This window comes from Thunnus albacares, chromosome 6 (assembly GCF_914725855.1).
Source record: "Thunnus albacares chromosome 6, fThuAlb1.1, whole genome shotgun sequence".
Classification (NCBI taxonomy): Eukaryota; Metazoa; Chordata; class Actinopteri; order Scombriformes; family Scombridae; genus Thunnus; species Thunnus albacares.
Window position 1 is genome coordinate 26273457 of NC_058111.1, and position 20945 is coordinate 26294401.

General features: G+C 37.8%; 1 protein-coding gene across 2 annotated transcripts; it reads right to left on the bottom strand.

The window, feature by feature from the left end:
• Positions 1 to 598: 598 nt before the first annotated feature.
• LOC122983606 (von Willebrand factor A domain-containing protein 5A-like) lies at positions 599 to 17337 on the bottom strand. Of its 2 annotated transcripts, XM_044353540.1 has the most exons (21): positions 17070 to 17337; positions 16075 to 16122; positions 15571 to 15773; positions 15255 to 15477; positions 9646 to 9812; positions 9429 to 9543; positions 9124 to 9299; positions 8945 to 9033; positions 8111 to 8255; positions 6561 to 6640; positions 6335 to 6449; positions 6086 to 6244; positions 5827 to 5930; positions 4987 to 5207; positions 4530 to 4595; positions 3963 to 4019; positions 3369 to 3443; positions 2775 to 2849; positions 1829 to 2013; positions 1101 to 1224; positions 599 to 991 (listed from the first exon to the last, which is right to left on the bottom strand). In XM_044353540.1, the coding sequence occupies exons 2-21, from the start codon at positions 16112 to 16114 to the stop codon at positions 912 to 914; spliced, it is 2499 nt and encodes an 832-aa protein (XP_044209475.1). In that variant the 5' UTR covers positions 16115 to 16122; positions 17070 to 17337; the 3' UTR covers positions 599 to 911. The 2 variants fall into 2 exon arrangements, with proteins under 2 accessions (XP_044209475.1, XP_044209474.1); XM_044353539.1 differs by lacking the exon at positions 17070 to 17337 and having other exon boundaries at positions 16075 to 16354.
• Positions 17338 to 20945: the final 3608 nt, after the last annotated feature.

Here is a 20945-nt window from a genome sequence, read left to right on the forward strand (position 1 = left end):
GTATGGTGGTGTTTCATTAATGGATACAAGGTGGAGTTATTGGTGCCATGCTTCAATATGTCGTGCACTTTCTTATGGAGAACTTGTGTACCAAGTTTCATTTTATTAAAGACAACAATAGTAGAAATTTAATGTTATAATATTACAGTAGCGCCCCCTGTGGGTAGAATTGTAACAAATGTTAAACACTTGCAGTGCATCAGCTTCACAGCTCTCTCACAATTAAAAGAGTACCAGTCAAACCTTTTGCGTGTGTGTGTGTACAGAACTTTTTCATTATTTTCTTAATATATTTTAATATTATTTCAATCTCTTTTCTCTTTTGATTTATCTTTTCTTTCTGTCTTTGTTGTATGCAGCTGATCCTACTGGTCTAATGCAAAGATCTTCTTCTCATTAGACCAACAGGATCAGGTGTATACAACAACTTCATGCTGAAAGGCTGAGGTCTGGTTTCAACAGAAATGCACTGTAATAAATCTATGAGACTTAGTGTAGAGTACATTCAGTACATTCAGTATCCAGTAAAGTGCATGTATCCCTTATGTATGTGCCAACAATGATTTCTCACAGTTTTATGGGACGCTGCATGGAGAAATGTGTTGTTGTCTTGTTTGAGCTTAAATGCACAAAGAAGTTTCAGGTCCAAAGATTCAACTTTAATTTTCTGGAACAAGAAACCATTTCTGATACAAAGCAACATTAAAGCACTGACACAGAAAAACAATTCTGTCTTGTTACATGGCTGATCCTGGATGGATGAAGCACAGTGCAAATATACTAAGGCACAAGATATCATACAGGTAGAAAGTGCAAAGTAGTAACATTCAATGTTGATGAAGTAAATGCAGGATGGAGTAAATCTGCTCCTATGTACCAATCTGGAAGGAAAAGCCAGTTTAACAAAAACCTCAAATCCCCAGTGAATCTTTCTGCACCTTGCAACCCAGCAGTGCATTTCCAGCTTCCACACACTCTGTCACACATGGTGCTGAAAAAAAACACAGAAGAAGCCATCATTAGACTGAATGTAGCAGCTGATTATAACCAGTACACACAGTTAAAAACATCAGATCAGCACTTATTATTATGATGATTACCTTTCTGAGCACAGAGCCATGATGCAGCCTTCATAGCCAGAAGCTCCCATTCATCCTGAACATCTGACTTAAAACCATGAAGCCAGATCAGAGCCAGAATAGTGGCCCACACTTCCTTGTTCACCTTTATCAGCAAATGAAAGAATAAAAGACAACAGAAAGAAACAAAATCAAGGAAAACAAAGACAGCAAAGCATTTCAAATGAAAATGTGACTGCACAGTTCTTAAAACAGCGGTAACAATATTATATACTAAATAAAATAAGAGCACACTCAAATATGTACAGTACATGTGATTTACTCTCAGATATGGTCAACACCTTTCATTAACAGGTGGTTTAAAAACACCACAAGAGGGCACCATACACAATCTCTCAATCTGGTTGCATTTCTTTGATTATTACTGAGCAGCCACAACATCATTGTGTCTCACTTATCTTCATACAGAACACAGCTTCTAAGATTTGTTCTGGTGTTATTGCAGTTTGACCACGATCACACTGTTTATCACACCTAGGAATGACTCTAAATTATGGTCTCGAATTCTGCTGCAGACTAATTTCTCAGCATGTCTTTTTATTATTATACATACTGTATAGCCCTGATTTTTGTTTTGGTCTCTCTTTTTAAGTTTTTTTTAATGGTGTGTTTAACATTTTTTTTATATAAAGTGATTAATTAAATCTGTTTTAGAATAAGTTCCTTTATTATTTTCTTCAACGACTCACCGCTGAAGGTTTGGGGTTTTCCACCTCCTCGCTGGTTTTTCCCAGTGCAGCAGCCAGAGCTGGTTCAAGCAACCAGCAACCAGACGCCTTCTGGAGGGACACCAACTGCAGCAAAGGGTCTCTGCGAGGCTGCTTGGGCATGGCGGCTTCAAAACTGTTATCAAAGGGGCATGAGCCCTGCAGAACTGAAAACAAAATCAAAGTCATTAGAATTCATCCTTTGGGGACCATGAACGTCTGTTCTTGGAAATTCAATGATTGCTACATTATTTTGATAAAAAACAAACAACAGATGTTTAACTGGCAAACTAAGAGGAAAAGTAGAGGGTCATCAAAGTTAAGACATATTTGTGTTTGGTTTCTACTTTTCCAATTTGTTCATTGAATAAAATATCATGCTGGCTTGACTGGTAAAATACATAACTGAGTTGTACAAATACACTTAAGATTATCGCTATAAGCAGCAATACAGTGATCCAGCTCCAGTCTAGATTTTATCACAAGGTGAAAAAGGTGATTCAGAATGTAGATGGTTAAATTTGAAGCATTAAATATTCAGATCAAGTGTTTTTTCTTAATTTAAGTTTTTTAATTCAGATGGCTGTAATATAGCCTTTGATATAAATGAATATAGGAACTGTACTGGACTCTGAAACATACAACAGGCTATCATTTCCCCCCCATATTTTTTTCTTTACACCATTGTGCTTCTCTATACTGTCTTGTTGCCCTAAGCAACTGCATATGTTGCCTATACCCAGGACTGCTAAAGCCTACCAGAGGTAATACAACTCCTACATACAGTAGTTCACAGTAAAAGCTGCAAAAAATTAAAGAGCATTTCTGACACAAAAATGTATTTTATATTATACTCTGTGTTTCTATTATATACTGTACTCATAGAAATACACAGATGTGTGTTTATCCCATTCAGCTTTTTACTTACGACTTCCCATGACTGGAGCAGCAAAATCATAACTCTGCATAGACAAACTCTGTGGCACGGCCCTCCCCATCTTGCCTTTAAGAAGAAAAAAATGGATATGAGGTCAAGAAAAACAAAAAAATATCAACTAATAAAATACTGGTTTCTGAGTTTATTGCAATGATTCACAACATGTAGTTAAAAGTCTTATGCAAGATATTCAAGATGTTCAAATATGCAAAAGTACAACTTATTACAAACACAGACAGGTATGTGAACAGGTAATTACACACAAATACACTGTGATAACAGAGGAAATACTTTTATCTCATAGTATAATAAGAGTGATTAATAGATATGTGATTACACCATTTTGCTTCTCTATACTATCTCGTTGCCCTTGGCAACTGCATATGTTGCCTATACTCAGAACTGCTAAAGTCTACCAGAGGCAATACAACTCCTACATACAGTAGTTCACAGTAAAAGCTGCACGAAATTAAAGAGCATTTCTGACACAAAAAATTATTTTACATTTACTCCGTGTTTCTATCTATATACTGTTTTTGTAGAAATACACAGATGTGTGTTTATCCCATTCAGCTTTTTACTTACGACTTCCCATGACTGGGACACCAAAATCATAACTCTGCGTAGACAAACTCTGTGGCACGGCCCTCCCCATCATGACTTTAAGAAGAAAAAAATGGATATGAGGTCAAGAAAAACAAAAAAATATCAACTAATAAAATACTGGTTTCTGAGTTTATTGCAATGATTCACAACAAGTAGTTAAAAGTCTTATGCAAGATATTCAAGATGTTCAAATATTCAAAAGTGCAACTTATTACAAACACAGACAGGTATGTGAACAGGTAATTACACACAAATACACTGTGATAACAGAGGAAATACTTTTATCTCATAATATAATGAGAGTGATTAATAGATTTGTGATTACACCATTTTGCTTCTCTATACTATCTTGTTGCCCTTGGCAACTGCATATGTTGCCTATACTCAGAACTGCTAAAGTCTACCAGAGGCAATACAACTCCTACATACAGTAGTTCACAGTAAAAGCTGCAAGAAATTAAAGAGCACTTCTGCAACAAAAAATTATTTTATATTTACTCCGTGTTTCTATCTATATACTGTTTTCGTAGAAATACACAGATGTGTGTTTATCCCATTCAGCATTTTACTTACCACTTGTCATGGCTAAAGGATTAGCCAAACTCGGTGGCCTGTTCCCCATCAACATGGCTTTAAGAAGGAAAAGAAAAGAATATGAGGTCAAGAAAATTTTATATGAAAAAAATCAACTAATAAAATACTGGTTTCTGAGTTTATTGCAATGACTCACAACAAGTAGTAGTATTACGCAAGATGTTCAAATATTCAAAAGTGCAACTTATTACAAACACAGACAGGTATGTGAACAGGTAATTACACACAAACACACTGTGATAACAGAGGAAATACTTTTATCTCATAATATAATGAGAGTGATTAGTAGATTAGTGATTACATCATTGTGTTTCTCTATACTATCTTGTTGTCCTAAACAACTGCATATGTTTCCTATACCCAAGACTGCTAAAGTCTACCAGAGGCAATACAACTCCTACATACAGTAGTTCACAGTAAAAGCTGCAAGAAATTAAAGAGCATTTCTACCACAAAAATGATTTTATATTTTACTCTGTGTTTCTATTTACATACTGTATTCATAGAAATACACAAATGTGTGTTCAAATTCAGCATTTTACTTACAATCTGCCATGGATGGAGCACCATAAAGCCTAGGATACCCCGGCACACAACAACCCATCATCATCACTTAAGATGAAAAAAAATATACAAAATATGAGGTCAAGAAAATATTACATGACAATTACTTCACAAAAAAGTATCAGCTAATAAAATACTGGTTTTTGAGTTTATTGCAATGACTGAAGTAGTTAAAAGTATTACATAAAATATTCAAAATGTTCAAATATTGAAAATGAGAAAAAGTGCAACTTATTACAAACACACACAGGTATGTGAACAGATGATCACACACAAATTCACTGTGAGCGCAGATGAAATGCTTTTATCTCATAATATAATAAGAGTGATTAGTAGATTTGTGAATGAAGAATGATGATTTCCATACTGTTAAAGCATTATACCACTGTGCTTCTCTACACTATCATCAGTGTTTTTATTAGTTCTTAGAAACACTCACTGGGTGCTGGAACATTTCTGCGCAACAGAGGTCCTTGAATCGCCTTGCGGTCACTTTTATTGACAGCAATGAAGGCGGTGAAGGAACTGCTCACTCCTGATTGGACACTGAGCTCCACCACCTTCTGCTTCACTCGTCCATCTTGCTGTCCTCTGCGCTCTCTCTCTTCCATCTCAAGGGAGCGAATCAGAGTCCCAGCACCCAACCTGTGGACTGTTAGTCTGCAGACAAGAGACAGGAGTTAACTTTTTATTTGTATGAATGCAAAATAGTGATCTATGTCCAGTCAGGACATTTAACAACTTTTCAAAATATGGAAATTAGAGGCAAAATAATAAACATCATTAATACAATTTTTCTTTCTAAATACCCACTAACATGTTGGAAAATGTAACACACACACGCACAGGCACGCATACACACACATGCACACACAGTCGTGTTTCCATCACTTCAGGGGACCTGAAACCAGAACCCTAATCTTACCTTGACTTTAAAGCCAGTCTTTAGGTGAGGCCCCACAGCATGAATGTGTAAATAGATTTATGTCCCCACCACATGTGTAATACCAACACACACACACACAGTTTGTCTGTCTCTCTATTTCAAGTACTTGGTCTCTTTTTCTCTTTCTGAACTAGAAAACTGAGTTAAATATAAATGTAAATTTACTTAAATTTATATCAATAGAAGGCTATTAATGATGCAGCATTAGTCTATGAAATTATTTTTATACAAAACCATCTCACTTTATACAAATAACCATTATAAACTCAGTATTGTAAAGTCAGTATCTAATTTATGATACTTTTGCTGTCTGACCACTAAACTCTATTTTACCCAGTGTCCTCTGCAGGTTTGAGACTGAAGTGAAGCTGGTTCTGGGATGGATGACCTGCCAGGCTGTACTTCACCGTCACACAGCCCTCTGCTACCTCTGGACTCTGAGAGAGCATTACAGTGATAGAAACCAATCTTCTTATCTCACAGAAGATGCTACATAGTTTACACTTTACACTTTAACACTTTTATTTATGTTTTTAAGAGCAAAAAAATCAGACCAGAGAGGTATTTCACTATGACATGGTGCTGCTCCTACCTGTCCAGTGAGCTGAGCATAAACCAGTGACCTTTGACCCTGGAAAATTGTTGTGATGGGTGGTGAGAGGACAGTGACAGACACTGCCTTTGGTAAATCCCATGTGACTGAGATGTCCACTACAGCTGGCTGCAGAGCAAATCGCAGCGACTGCATCACCTGAAGAATAAAAAATGTTTATTCATTATTTATTTTTAATTATGTCTTTTGTCTAGACACATTTTTTAATAATAAATGGTCATGTCTTACTTTTGGTTGCATCCTGTCAGTTCCTGTGATGAACTGAGCGTGACCTCCTCCTTCCTTGGCCAACCCATTGATAAGAGCAGAGCTGGCTCCTTCCCCGATCCCAAAAGAGAAACACCTGCAATGAAGTACTTTTGTTTTTAACACACAGAATTCAGACATTGGACATATTCTAGGAATTGTGTGGGTGATTGTTGTATTTTTGTATTTTGTGTTATTGTGCTTTCACCTGTGGGAGCCTGAGTTGTCCCTCACCAGATTTATAACTTCTTTGGTGTTCCCCACCTCACCGTCAGTAAAGACAAACAGCTGGGACGGAGTGTTTACATATCACTGTTAGTTAAATATCATCACACTATGAAACATGTAACATGTGCTATGAGTCATCCACAAAATATTGAGAGCAGTGTCAGGTTGCTGTTAACACAAGTAGATATAACAGTGATGTATATGGAACAACAAAGATGTGTTATGTATGAGCCTCTAATAAACTGATTTGTACATGGGAAGGACAGAAAATTAGGAACTATTGAGTAGATCAATCAAGCAATTGTTTATAGATTGTATAGGATATGTTATCCCTCATTTATTTCCTATTCTTTGCTTGCTTACTCTGACTACACCAGCAGTCAAACACTTCATGTGCTCCATTAAAACACTGGAACCAGTGAATTTTCAGCGAGTAAATAACAGAAACAAGCAGCAGTTTTAATAAAAAATGTCAGCAAGCGTCAGTGAGTGAAATGAAAACAGCTGAACTGTCACATCTGCTTCAGCGACATTTTCCAGATGTATCACACCTGTAGCTGTCCAAATCCTGTCCAAACCTTCTTGCCACAACAGATCCACACTAACATCTCTCTGTCCACAGACATCATCAGGAAACTGTACAAACTACACCAGACTATACACAGGGAAGAGCTGTGATGTAAGTTTAATCTCTTAATGCAGAGCTATTCAGCTGTCACATGTCCCAACTTACTCACTTCAATGTAGACTTAACAATTTAGACTTACTGATGGTTAAATATGCACTGTATGCTGTATTATGTGGGAATAAGTAAACAAAAATTAAATTTAAAACAATGGATCAGACTGAGTGGCAGATACTACTAATTAAAGACTTTGTTGTGGATCCGGGGTAAAAAGGTGATTGGGACATTGTAAGGGCTTTATTTTGATGGAACAAGCACAGTGAACAGAAAAACATTTGGGTTACAGTGCAAGACTTGTTTCTAAGCACACATGCTATTTTTGCCCATGTGGTCCAGGCCATTGAGACCCAGAGAAGCGACGGAAAATGAGTGGATGAATAGGTACTAGTACGAGCATGTTATATTAATTGTCTGTTCACATTTTTTTTAGTATTATTCCATAAATGTTGTGTATTTCCATCAAGAATTTGGCTTTCTGTTGTCGACACTTACTTTTATATGTACTAAATTAACAGGTGACAACAGAATTAAACAGACGTGGTTTTGAGATATCTATTCAACACACAACGTCCAAGTAAGTTCCCTGCACTACCTCATTTGAATTAACCTCACAGTTAATTCTGTTTGTGTTGCTCCTCCCACCTTTACAGTGTTAGTGCGGGACAAGACACATAAATACCAAACAAACAAGCAAAGCAAATTTGAAGATCAGGAAAATCATAATATCATAGTTGTGTCACAAAATTGACCCTTAAGTTTTTGCATAATGTATGTGTGTGTGTGTGTGTGTGTGTGTATGTGTGTGTGTGTGTGTGTGTGTGTGTGTGTGTGTGTGTGTGTGTTACTTGTCTTGGTTGACTGGGAATGCAGGGCTGGCTGTAAATGTGTTTGAGGGGTTTTAGGATCTCTGTTCCTCCCAGATTAGCGCCCATCTCCTCAACTTTCTTCAGAGCTTCTTCCATGGTCTTCTCACTGTACTCCACACTCTTACTGCCATCAGAAACACACAAATGGGGGAGGTAAGATGGTTGTGTAGTGCTACCAACTTCCACAATTCAATTTGAAATTCATATCCAGTCTTTTTTTATAGCATAACTGTAATCTTTCCCTAAACTTTTAGGAATAATTGATTTGAAATGTTACAATGTTACAATTTCATTTGGAAGACACTTTTTATCCAACGCGACGTACACATGAGAATTAATACAACACAAGCAAGGATCTATTCAGGAGGAGAACAACATGAGTAAGTGTCATGAAGCTAAGTTCAGGTCTGATAGGATGTAGGTGCCTACAGGCAGTGCATAGAGGCAATAAAGTGCATAGAAGTGGATAATAATAGTTTTCAGTCCATCATGTGTGGAGGTGTTTGTGAAAGAGCTCGTTCTTCAGCTTTTTCTTAAAGATCGAGAGGGACTCTGCGGATCGAATGGAGTTTGGTAACTCGTTCCACTACCGGGGAAATACAGAAGAGAAGAGTCTGGCTAGCAACTTAGGGCCCTGTTGAGAGTGAATGTTAAAAAATTGGAGATTAAACATAATTTGGGGTTTTGCTGAATCACCCAATATCAAAGATCTGTCTACTGACAGCACTGACATACAGACACACATGTGCAAACAGTGATATCAAAGACTGAAACACATTTTTGTGGACTGGGTGAAATGAGGCAGTGATTTACGGGAAGATGTGTTGATAACTGGACCCAAAACTGTAGATGTTGAAGTAGCAGCCCATTGGTAAACTCTTCAGCAGGAGCAGTAGAGTATCCTTGGAGGAAGAGAGAAAAGATAGTTAAGGCCACTGTGTGAGAGGAACACTATGAATGATTTTATGACAAAGTTAACACATAATGAATACCCTGGCACTGCCAATGCGAGTGTCTTGCTTGTTGCTGTTACCCATACGACAATCCATACTTCCAGATCGATCAATCAAGAACACAAACTCTCCACATGAGGCGACTGAAGACATCACAGCCTGGGGGAACTCAGGGTACAGGCTCAACATCACCACTGGATCACCCATCAGAGTGCCTGAAACACAAGAAAGAACCACAAATCTGCTTTTTATCATTTATTAAAACACATGTAAGTCATCAGTTTGAGGATGAGGATAATTAACTTTTTATTTACAGAGTAACAACTTCTCTAATTGTCACTCACCAGGCTTGGCAGAGGCCTGTCCTGCCTCCACCACAGCAGTGGGCTGGTGGGCGTCTTTGTAATAAATCAACAGTTCAACATCCCTGTCAAACTTGTGTCCTGCAGCCAACTTGACCTGCAGTTCACAAAACACACTCATAAATATAAATAGACTGATGTCTTGTTCTCAGTAATGAGGAACAATCACACACAGCAGACACATTAGCACTCTACATACCGTGGCCTGAGTTTGCTCTGTGTTGAGGTACTGGAGAGGGTCCAGGGAGCACTTGGACTCTACTTTAGAGATTGGACGAGGAGAAAACACCCGGGCAGAGAAAGACAGACTGTAGGGCACCAGAGAGGCTGGAACAGATGTCACCTGGACGCTGCCACCTTCACTACCTGTGAACAACATGAAACAGGTTTAAAATGTTGTGATCAAAGACACTAAAACCACTTATGTAGCTGAAAACCTTCAATCCAGCTGAGGTTCTGGGTGATCAGGAAAATAGGGGAAACAATTCCTCAACCTAAATATTCTGCTTTAAGTAAAAATATACTACTAAAAAAACTACTAGGTACTCTGAAGGAATACTCATCACTTTTCTGCTGCTTATCAGCAGCCACTGTGACCTACTGTTCTCAAAACACAGTGACACAGTGGTGGAAAGTTAAGCAAAGAAGCCCAAGCACCATGTGATCCTCAGTTCCTCTTGAAGGGTTCTGAGGCATTCTCAGATTAGATGGGTTACATAGTCCAGCATACTCTGTGTCTACACCATGGGTTTCCTCCCAATTGCAAGTGCGCAAGTGAGGTATCCTAATCGCATGCCTGAACTAACTCAAACACTGAATTCAAACTGCAGTCTTTCCAGATGTCTGAGCTCCTCACCCTCTCTATGGGGACTAGTGTTAGCCACCCAACAAGGTCTCATTTCAGTCTCTTGCATCCACCCCTGGAGCCAGACCTGGGAGGGCAGCTCAAGGGCGAATGACAAACCAATGACAAAGGAAAAGATAAAAATCAAATTGATGGTAAAACTGAATTTGACACAACACTACCTTGTTAGGGTAGTAAGACAGAAAACGAAACACCTCCCACACTTGGCCGCCAGTGAGGAGAACAATCATGCTGTCAGTCTGAACACAGTTTAATGCTGTTTAACAAGTGAGATGTCAAGTATGATTAGTTTTCTAATCCTTGCAGGTTCAGTTGAACTTCCTTAATTGAAACTTTGGCCTTTGACCTTTCCGTAACTCCAAAGTTGTCTCATTTAAATGTTACAATGTAAATGTAAACGTAGACATTGTCCAATGCATGTAAAACCAGCTATGTGTGTGGTTGTAGAAGGAACAGTCTGAGGGAGGACTACTCTGGTAAACCACAGTGCTTACTGGAAGCCAGCTGCAGGTGAGGTTAGTGTTTCCTCTTCACCTGCGGTAAGGCAACCTAGTTTCTTTCAGTGCTGATTCTACTTCAAGCTGAGTGTGCTGCAGCCTCTAGATCCAAATGACCCAATTTTCCCACTGATGTCTGTCACATCAACCACATACTGTGTATAACAGGTACTCTTTCTACCTGACCATCTCCTCATTCAGTGTTCTGCAGTACTCTTACTTTTACTGTTCCACTCCATCTATTTCCATGACCCAGTTTATAAATTCCTCTTCTGTGTTTTTCAACTTATAAGTGATTCTTTCCATTTCTTTAATCCCTTCGACTGTTAGTTTCCAGGTGCTAATAGATGGTAGTTTAACGTCCAGCCAAGCCGTGTGATTTGTTTTAATGTGGCTATGTGAATTATTGTATACAGATATGTATCTCCCTTCCTCTCTATTTATAATGGGATGGTACCTAATATCGGATGGTTGTAACCATATGCCATATACTGTTTTGATATAATTTTGGGTGTTACGAAAAGCCTCATATTAATTTTCCAAGCACATGCTTTCTAATATTTTGACTGTGTTGTCTTAAAAATTCTTTTACATGCTTCTTTCCAATTTTCTTCCGAAATTGTTGTTACCAGTTCCGCTTCACATTTTTCTTTGGTGTTGTCCACATTTACCTTTGCTTCCTGTAGGATTTTGTACATTTTGAGATTTTACTTTTTTCACTGTTTCTATTTTTGTTTATGAATTCCAGTAACCCATGCATTATCTGACTCTGTTCTTCTCTCTGCTGATTCATGAGATATCTCCTTATTTGTAAATATTTAAAGAAATTAATGCTACTTGAGTAGCATAAAAATAGATCCTTAAATCTGTAAAGCTAAGCCCACCCTTTTCATCAGTTTGGGTTAGCAAACTGAGTTTTTTCCTTCTCCTTTTATAATTCCATATATAATTTGAAAGCATTGTATTCCATCTATTAAAACTACTGTGTGGAATGGGTATTGGTAAGGTTTGAAATAAAAACAAGAACTGTGGAAGAATCATCATTTTCACGATTTCAACTCTACTCAGTACTGACTCTGGTACCATTTTCCATCTGTTGAAGTCTTGTCTCAATTTATCCTATTTTCCAAAACTTGATAGTTATCTACATATACAGGGTCTTTATGTCTCCTGTCAGATGGATTCTAAGATATTTAATTTTCTTTAAATACAATTTCAATTAATATCTAGAGTGCTTGCTGCATTCTGAGATTGTTTCCATTACATTTGCTAAAGATTCATCTGGGTCTGTTAAATAAATGATCACATCATCTGCATATAATGCCAATTTATGTTGTTCTTCTTTTATACTTACGCCTTTAATGTTATTATTTTTCCTTATACTTTCTGCAAGTGCCTCTATGCAAATTACGAATTTAATTGGTGAAAGAGGGTCTCCTTGTCTTGTCCCTTTATGGATTGAAAATCTTCCGGTCAGTGTGCCATTAACCTTTACTCTAGACAGTGAATTTTTATACATTCCTTGAAGCCACATCCTAAACCTTTCATGGAAACCAGAACTACTTACAATATCAAACATAAATGGCCACAACACCCAGTCGAAGGCTTTCTATGTGTCTAATGTTAGTAATAAGAGATTTGTGTCATTGTTCCGTGCATAATCTATTATATTTAAAGTCTGTCTAATATTATCTGACAACAGCCTACCGAGTATGAAACCAAACTGATCATTATCTATTATATCAGGTACAATGTCCTTTAATCTGTTAACTATAATTGAAGTTATTATTCTTTGAACAGTGTTCGGTAATGATATTGGTCTGCATTAGGAGCATTCTGTAACATCTTTACCTTCCTTATTGATCACTGTTATTATGGACAAGTATTTGCCCATGTTCCAGTTTGTAATGCAAAGTTATAAGCCTGTAGATGCGGTTAGTGTGTGTTTCCTGTTCACCTGCGGTAAGGCAACCTAGTTTCTTTCAGCATTGATTCTTCTTCAAACTGAGTTTGCTGCAGCTTCCAGATCCAAATGACCCAATTCTCCCACTGACGGATGTCTGTCACATCAACCACATACTGTATATAACAGGTACTCTTTCTAACTGACCATATCTTCATTCAGAAGATGTGTTTGTTCCAGAAATCTGTGTCTGTATTCTTTTTATTCTAAAGAAGAGTTACTTGTGTTTGTCGTGTGTGTAGGAGCATTATAATTCATAGAGTTTTCATGAATAATTCGGCCTTTATTGATAGTTTAAATATATGTAGCTATTATGGTGGCTGGGCCTACGGGACACAAATTTCACTTCTGAGTGCCAAGAGATCTTTTAAAAGGTTAAAGAACCTTTGCAATACACTAGAACACATATGCAAGATAATGTTATTTTTTCACAGCGTGTGCTGTAGAAATGTGTAAACCACTCCAAACCATGTGCAACCAGCTTTGGTAACACTGTTTTTAAAGCAAACATAACTTCTTAGAGGGCTTGCTAGCCACCAGTACCTCTGGGAGCCACCTGCTGTCTTTTTTTTGACCTGGGAGGGTGTGTGAAACTGGCAGCTTCAAATGGGACTTCTGATTATGCAGTGCTAACGGTTTGCTAACTGGTGAAGGTGAGCGAGTGGCTCCAATACTTGGTCTTGCTGTTTGTTAAACCATGTCATCTCATTTTCTGTTTCTACAATATTTAAATACAGGGGATGCAAGTGTTTGTGTGGTGACTTTAAAGGAATAGTTTGATATTTTGTGAAATTATTTGCTGTCTTATACCAAGAATTAGATGAGAATATCATGTCTGTATGGTAAATATGCAGCTGGTTAGCTTAGCTTAGCATAAAGACTGGAAATAGGGGGAAAGAGCTAAGCTGGCTCTGTCCTAAGGCAAGAAAATCAAGGAATATCTTGATTTGTTTAACGCTAACCCTTTAAAATTTTAAAAATAATTGCACAAAATGTTTGTGTCAAAGGCTGTGGGGTTTTTGGCCACTTGTGCTATGAAGCAATGTTTTTACAACTGGGTCGCCATTTTAGGAAATATATTATAGGAGGAAACACGCACGAAACGTTACATATTCTTGTTGATTGTTTCATACTATTTTTTAGATCGACCATTGGTGGTGCTAATAGTAAATAAGAAGAAGAACACTGCTCACCAGTAAACCATGGATCTATGGGTACATCTCAAGTCTCTTATTTGATCTTTCCTCGCTCCTCGCCTGAACTGGAAGTTGTTCCTGTTGCGCCATTTTGACAAGTGTCCCAAGTCTCTTATTTCTTTTCTTTTGCAAAGGAGCGAGGATCGAGGAGTTGGTCAGGTAGAGTCTCTGAGGCACAAGGAAACACGAGAGCAGCCTTCACAGAAGTCTTTTACCTGCCGACACGCCCCCTTATTGGATATCAGTTATTGATTGGACGCTGCAGCTGATCTGACTGATCTGATACATCACTGCAGTTTCATATTGAATTGGAGACAGATTACAGATTAAATTTGAGTGTATCACTCCAAAGTTTTATATTCTATTTGTTTTCTGATTCATCATATAGTTAAAAATCTGTTAATCATCAGCCTGATCAACAAAAGAACCATAAACAACTTTCTTCATTTATTAGAAAGATTTTTCTTTTCATGAGCTGTTTCCTCCATTAAACTGTTTCTTGTTGACAGACAGACTCTTCCTGACTTTAATTTTATCCATAACATAACAGTAAACACATTTATATTTTACATCATTTATCGTCATTTCCATTCAGTCACATGTGAGGCTGAAAATTCCTGAGCGTCGGGTTTGATATGAGTTACATAATTTCCATTGTCCTTGAAACATTTGGCCAAATACATATTTTCCAGTGTTCAAAGGACACCCTGATCATATTCTGGGTAATTGAATAATGAATTCACTATCAGGATTATCAATGGTTCCTATCCGTCTGAGAAGGACACGGTATAAATGCAGAATGCAGGTTTTTATTTAGGTGTTTGTTAAACATGTAACAGGCTGCAGAGAGGAAACAGCTGCTCTGGCAGTAATAACTGTGCACCTTTATTAGTGTCAGCAAAGTGCACATGTGTGTAGACACAAACTCCATCAGAAGTTTCTACAGCTGTTAAAGTCAACTGGCAGCTGATCCAGCTGATCCATCCATTCAGAAACATCACTTCACATGGCACTTCAGAGGAAAGCACGTCTCATGTCTCTAAAAACAATGTCCTTGTTTCCTCTCTCCTTGCTTGGTTTCCTTGCGTCTCTCCATGCATCCACGGTTGGAGGGACTAAGACGCAAGTGATGGAAACGTGGATGCAATTTAAGAGACTTGGGATGCACCCCCTGATGCAGGATTTAAAATATTCAACATATGGGCTTTACCAGGAAGTAAACTAACAAACACATTTGTGGTCAGGTGTGGTGTGCACTAAGCAGAAAGTGTTGGCTGGTTTTCCTACCCTGAGGTTGGTAGCGAGGGTTGAGCACAGCAGGCAGACAAAACCTCAGCCCGTCATCAGCCTGCACAGCCAGCTCAGTGATGTACTCCAGCCTGATGGAGGCGCTCTCTCCTGGAGGCAGACTGCCCACACTCAGAGAGAATATATCTGGGCTCTGATCACTCTCCTCCAATAGGAAGGCCTGCTGACCGGAGCTCAATGCATCATCATACTCCTCATGAGCCTGCAGTACAGATGACACATGTGAGTAATGGTTGGTGTGTTTACTGTCTTTTCAGATTCATTATAGTGAGTATGTCTTTACTGTCCAGCTCACCTTCTGTTTCTCCTTCACCTCAGCTACAATCTGTGTTTGTCCAATCTTAGCACTGAAATGACAGACAGCAGCATCTCCAGGCAGAGGGAAGACAAAAACAGCCTCCAGTGGTTTGTCCTCCTTGTTCTCATAGAGCAGAGTGGAGACCAGTGTAGCCACATGGTCCCTCACCTCCAGCTCCACTTCAATGCTCTTCAGAGGAACTGATGAGAAACAGAGAGAAACAACACAAACACTGTGTGACAACTGTTGTCTTTTCTGTGGGTGAAGATATGATTTCTGATTGTAATTAATGTCATTTTCTGTACTGAATTGTTACATTTTTAGCTACACAACAGTTGTACTTTCTTGTTATCCAAGCTGATAGTTAAAATCAGTTTGTGCAGGAAACCATTATGTATCTGAAAGCCTTTACAGCCAACATTTGAAGCTTACATGAGTACAAAACAAGGTTTTCTTGGAAATCATATATTTCTGTGTTGGTGTTTTCTAACAGCTCTGTACCTGGTTCCTTCTTGGCAGTTAGCAGACCACAGTGGTTCATCTTTGCACCTGTGCAACAATTAACAAGGACATATAAAGACGTAATTCTGCCGTGATCAAGAATGACAATACTGTACATCATAGACATTGATCAAAAATTAAAATAAAAGACGGATTTCACACTCACACTCAAGAAAATTTCACATTAATGTCACAAAAATAATTTTCTAATTATAATTACAACCAATTACTATTGATTTCCGAATGAATGGGTATTTGGCGCTATTTTTGGCATTAAAAAATACTCTTTTGGCCTGATGGAAACGTTAAAAGGTGAAAAGAGGAGAGGAGAGCAAGACCACTGACTGAATATGACAATATTAACAATAATATACTATTGATGATGCATTATTATGTGTTAAATGCTATTTTTTCTTTTTTTGATCGGGTGATTTTGCTGATCCGTTCAGAGAAAAACAAAACGTTGCGACGTCTCCATATGCCCTTTATTCCCTGTAGTCATGCTGTATCAGTACATAAATAACATATCCGCCAGCACTTGTTTATCTCCCGATTTCATAGTTTTTCTTTTTTCCTTATCACAACCTGTTTGTGGTACTATACAGCGTGTGCGCGCAGCTGCTCTCTGCGCAGGTAACTTAGTCCTTCATACTATCACCTGTGATTCACTGCCTGCAGGTAGCGCTGGTATAGAGAGGACTGAGGTACTGGTTTGTCATATTGGCTTTATACTCGCGAAGGTTAATAAGAAATGATTAATTCACCACCAACGTCGTTCATATCTCACTCCGATTTAACAAACCAAAACAGAAGCTAAATGTCAGTATCTGTGGAAAGCAACTGACCTTCTTCGCCGTGTTTTTATGCTATTACAATATTTCACTAAAATCAATGACAATTACACCACAACACAAATATTCTATCAGTATGACTATTAGGTTTTTCAGCTGTCTCATGGTTCAGTCTACGTAAATAAACACAGAGGAAGTGCCTACCTTTGAGGATGAATGTTTATGATGTCTGAGACAATTTACTGGAGGTCCTTCCAGTAAATATGTGCAGTCAAACTTGTGGGCTGTGTGCAAACTAGAAAGAGTTTATATACAGATAAAGTCACGTACGCTCGATTTCCTTGTAAAAGAGCACCGGGTGGGTGGAGCTTGAGCTTGTCATGTGAATTCCCAAAGCTTTATGTTCTACAACAAAACAAATGTCTGACTCTTGCTGTTATTCAGAAATGCCTCTGAGTGCTGAAAGATCTTTGGGGACAAGTGTTTTTTTATGTTTTTAGGTTGCAGCTGCTTCAATGGAAATGATAAATAACTTCAAAATAAAATTCACTTCATCCGGTAAAAAGGTGAACAAAGAAAGTTTTACAGCCCACACAAAAATGCCTGACAGTTGTTGGCAGTTCTCTATTTGTGTGTGTGTGTGTGTGTGTGTGTGTGTGTGTGTGTGTGTGTGTGTGTGTGTGTGTGTGTGTGTGTGTGTGTGTGTGTGTTTTGATATACATGTTTTAATTATATTTATATTATTTTCTTACTTACTGCATATTTTAGTTTATTTTGACAAAGGTGGCTGCTTTTTTAATATAGAAAGACTGCATACATACATTATTATCTACATACTTGAGTATAAATTTCGTGCCTTTCTGCGGCAACATAACACACTATTTTACGTGATATTTTATCATAAAAGCAGGTGATTTTAAGTAGCACTTAAGTTTATTATATCTGAGACACAAACTCTATTATACATGAATGGGTACCACTTTTTATTATCCACTCTTTATACGGGATTTATAAACATTAATTGATTAGATGAATAATCTAAAAATGCTTTGTAGATCATTTATATGACATTAATAAGAATAACATTTGGGTTGCCAGGTTGTGGAAAATCACCCTCCAGCAGCAAACTTGTTTTGTCTTTTTAGCTCTTTAATTAATCTTACTTCATACAGAGCTCAGACGGTTTACAGCTCTGAGAATATTTGTGTGCTTGTGTGTGTTTTTACAGGCACATAGTTTGCATTTATTTTGCTGTGTTCATTAGCTTTATCTTTGTACATAATGTGTTCATGTGTGTGCTTTCTTTAACCTCATCGAGGGAAGGAGAGACATGCATTTCAGTTTCATGAAGATGGACTGTTGGATGACTTACTTTCTGGAAAAAGGCTGCAGGGCATCAGGACCTACATCCATTTAAACACAGATTATTAACATTCACATCTGTAGACTTGATGGTTTGCTACAAGAGCACTTTATTAATGCTCTATTAACATTTATAATAGCAGGTGACTGACAAAGTTGAGCTCATTATTGGTTTATTAGAATTTGGGAAACTCAAGACCCATTATTAATTATCAATATTAATGACTTGACGGCTTATTAGAAAGTGAGAAACATTGGACTTTTAATTAATGGGAGGGGTCTTCCAGCGGAACTTGAGAGCTAAAAAGACGAAAGAAGAGAAGAAATGTTGATACTGGAGATAAATCAACTAATAAGTTTATTATTTAACCATGAATAAAGCCATTAATGCTAATTAATGCTTATAGACCCTTTATAAAGGGTGACTTACCAGAAAGTGGCACCCAAAAATGTAATTTAAAAACATTTTTATGTTGTGGTGTAATCTTGAAGGGTCCAAACCATCACAGACCAACATCACACACCTAATACATGATATACAAGGTGTAGCTAATAGTTTGAACGAGTGCAAGCAGCTTACCCACAACTTTCACATACCACAAAAATTCAGCATTGCTTGAAGATCAAATGTTAGAGACAGAGAGTACATTTAGCCTCCCTCTGTGTACTGGCAGCTTTACTGTATTTGCTTTAAGTTGCCTAAACCCTTCTTTCTTCTTCTGTCAGTGAAATCAACACAAGATTGTTGCTGTATGTCTGTATCTCAGATGAATAACTCTGTTCTGATGCTTCACTTTAGTTGCAGTTTTAGGTAGTGGAAGAATATTTCCATTTTCAAAGCATTTTAATATTTTCTTGCAGTTCAGGTGATCAAATAAACAAAGCAGTGCTCTGAGTGTGGAGGAGCAGGTCTGACTACCTAGTATTATGCCACACATATTTGTTAGTTAACAGAGTGAAGCTGGTTTAACAGCTGCAGGTCATTTCATTGACAGTACGTTTAGGCACAAACATACAGCATATAGAGCATAGCACAGCTTCAATGTCTGTGCAGATTAGTTATATCAGTACATCAATAAATTACTGCCAATTGTGGCAACATTTTTATCAAATACAAAGAAATCATGGCAACAGTAACACAGTTGAGTTGAGGTCTCCAAAAGATTCACATCATCACCATCTAGTGGGAGAGAAATAAACACACTTTACAACAAATGGATGCAAAGTCAGTTCTCCAATCCTCAGAGTGAGTCCCATAATAATACACAGGGTTTCTGTGATGTCTGTACAGTATTCCTCTGAAATGTAGAGCAGGATTATTATAGTTGATTGTATTGAAAAAGCACCTGGAGAAGTTGACTCTGATCACAGCAGAGATGTTGAAGACGGATCTTTAACCAGGAATATTTTTAAAGCTGATACAGGGTTTTGTGCTTTAGTGATGTTTTCCTGATTTGCTCTAAACTTTAGATGGCAAATTTTAGTGTATTTAGAAAAGTCAGGGTGTGAACATGTGACAGAGCAACACAATGGGCAGCCAATGAAGTCTACTGTACAGCCTTACAGTGAGCTGGATTTTCTTGGAAGTAAATGGTTTGAGTCAGAAGTTGTTAGAGCAACTTAAATGCTAAAACCTCAAACAGACAAGTTGAAATTTTCAGAGTTAAGCATTTTAGCCCTTTTTTAATCCCTCTTTAGCTTTTTACTTAAAGCATTTTCTCACAAGTGTTACAACTGTTTGGTTATGAGGGTCTCCTAGCACAAGAGATGAAAATTATGTGCAGCCTGAGAGCTCTTAACTCTGAATGTAAGTCATTTTCAGGCTAAAACATCCTCAGGACTCAGCTGTGATTCAGGATTAAAACTTGAATAGAGCAGATGTGAAGTTTGCAATTTAGTCATTCATGTTCATTTTATTTGAAACACTCAGTTTAATTTTCAGTTTTAAAAGCAAACGGACATAAAATCTACAATACTTGATTTACTTCAAGTAAGTATGCAGCACTTCTTTTTTTTTTTTTTTTTTTTTACAACTTGAACCTAAAACAGTCTGCTTTTACATGGTGTCCCATGATTTTGACTTAAACTTTCAATTAGGAGTTCAGATAGACAAGATACATGGGGAGAGACACTGACAGAAGTTTCTGCTGAACATGTGAGAAGATATAAACATTGTAAATCTGTTGACAGCCGTATACCTCATGTGCAGATTATTATACACATATAAAAAACAATTTAATTATGTTAGTCTACTTCATCATGTTAGAGGAAACACAAGAGTTTGTGAGCAGTTTATTTACTGTATTAGCAGGTGCAGTTGCAAACTAGAAACTGTGCAACACAAGCTCCACCCACCCATTACTTTGGCAGGAATCAAGTGTACCCCATAGGCGTGACTGAGGATTTACATCTTTGTATTCCCTCATGGCAGGGTTTTACAGCTCTGATCAGTCTGACCTGTGATTGGCCACCACAGCGTGATGTCGAGTTGTGTTTCTCCAAAAGTTGATTCTGGATCAATTTTCTTTCTGTAGGCCAGTGTGGCACCACTACAGCCAAAACCCCTGCAGCCTGTTCAAATGAATGGGAGCACTGGCATTTTCACCACAACGCCTGATTTGATCTGAATACTATCAAAAGCCAAAAGGGTCACAATTTGTCTCAATTTCCTCAGCGTTTATAAATGCCTGGTGGTTATCAACGCTGTGGAAATGGAGA

What these genes read in the sequence shown, in the direction of transcription:
- LOC122983606 (XM_044353539.1), bottom strand. Translation starts at nt 16,201, where the DNA reads ATGTCTATGATGTACAGTATTGTCATTCTTGATCACGGCAGAATTACG. An exon ending in AACTGCCAAGAAGGAACCAG is followed by an intron (nt 15,774 to 16,074) that starts GTACAGAGCTGT and finishes GTTTCTCATCAG; the next exon opens with TTCCTCTGAAGAGCATTGAA. An exon ending in CTGACAGGATGCAACCAAAA is followed by an intron (nt 6,245 to 6,334) that starts GTAAGACATGAC and finishes TTTATTCTTCAG; the next exon opens with GTGATGCAGTCGCTGCGATT.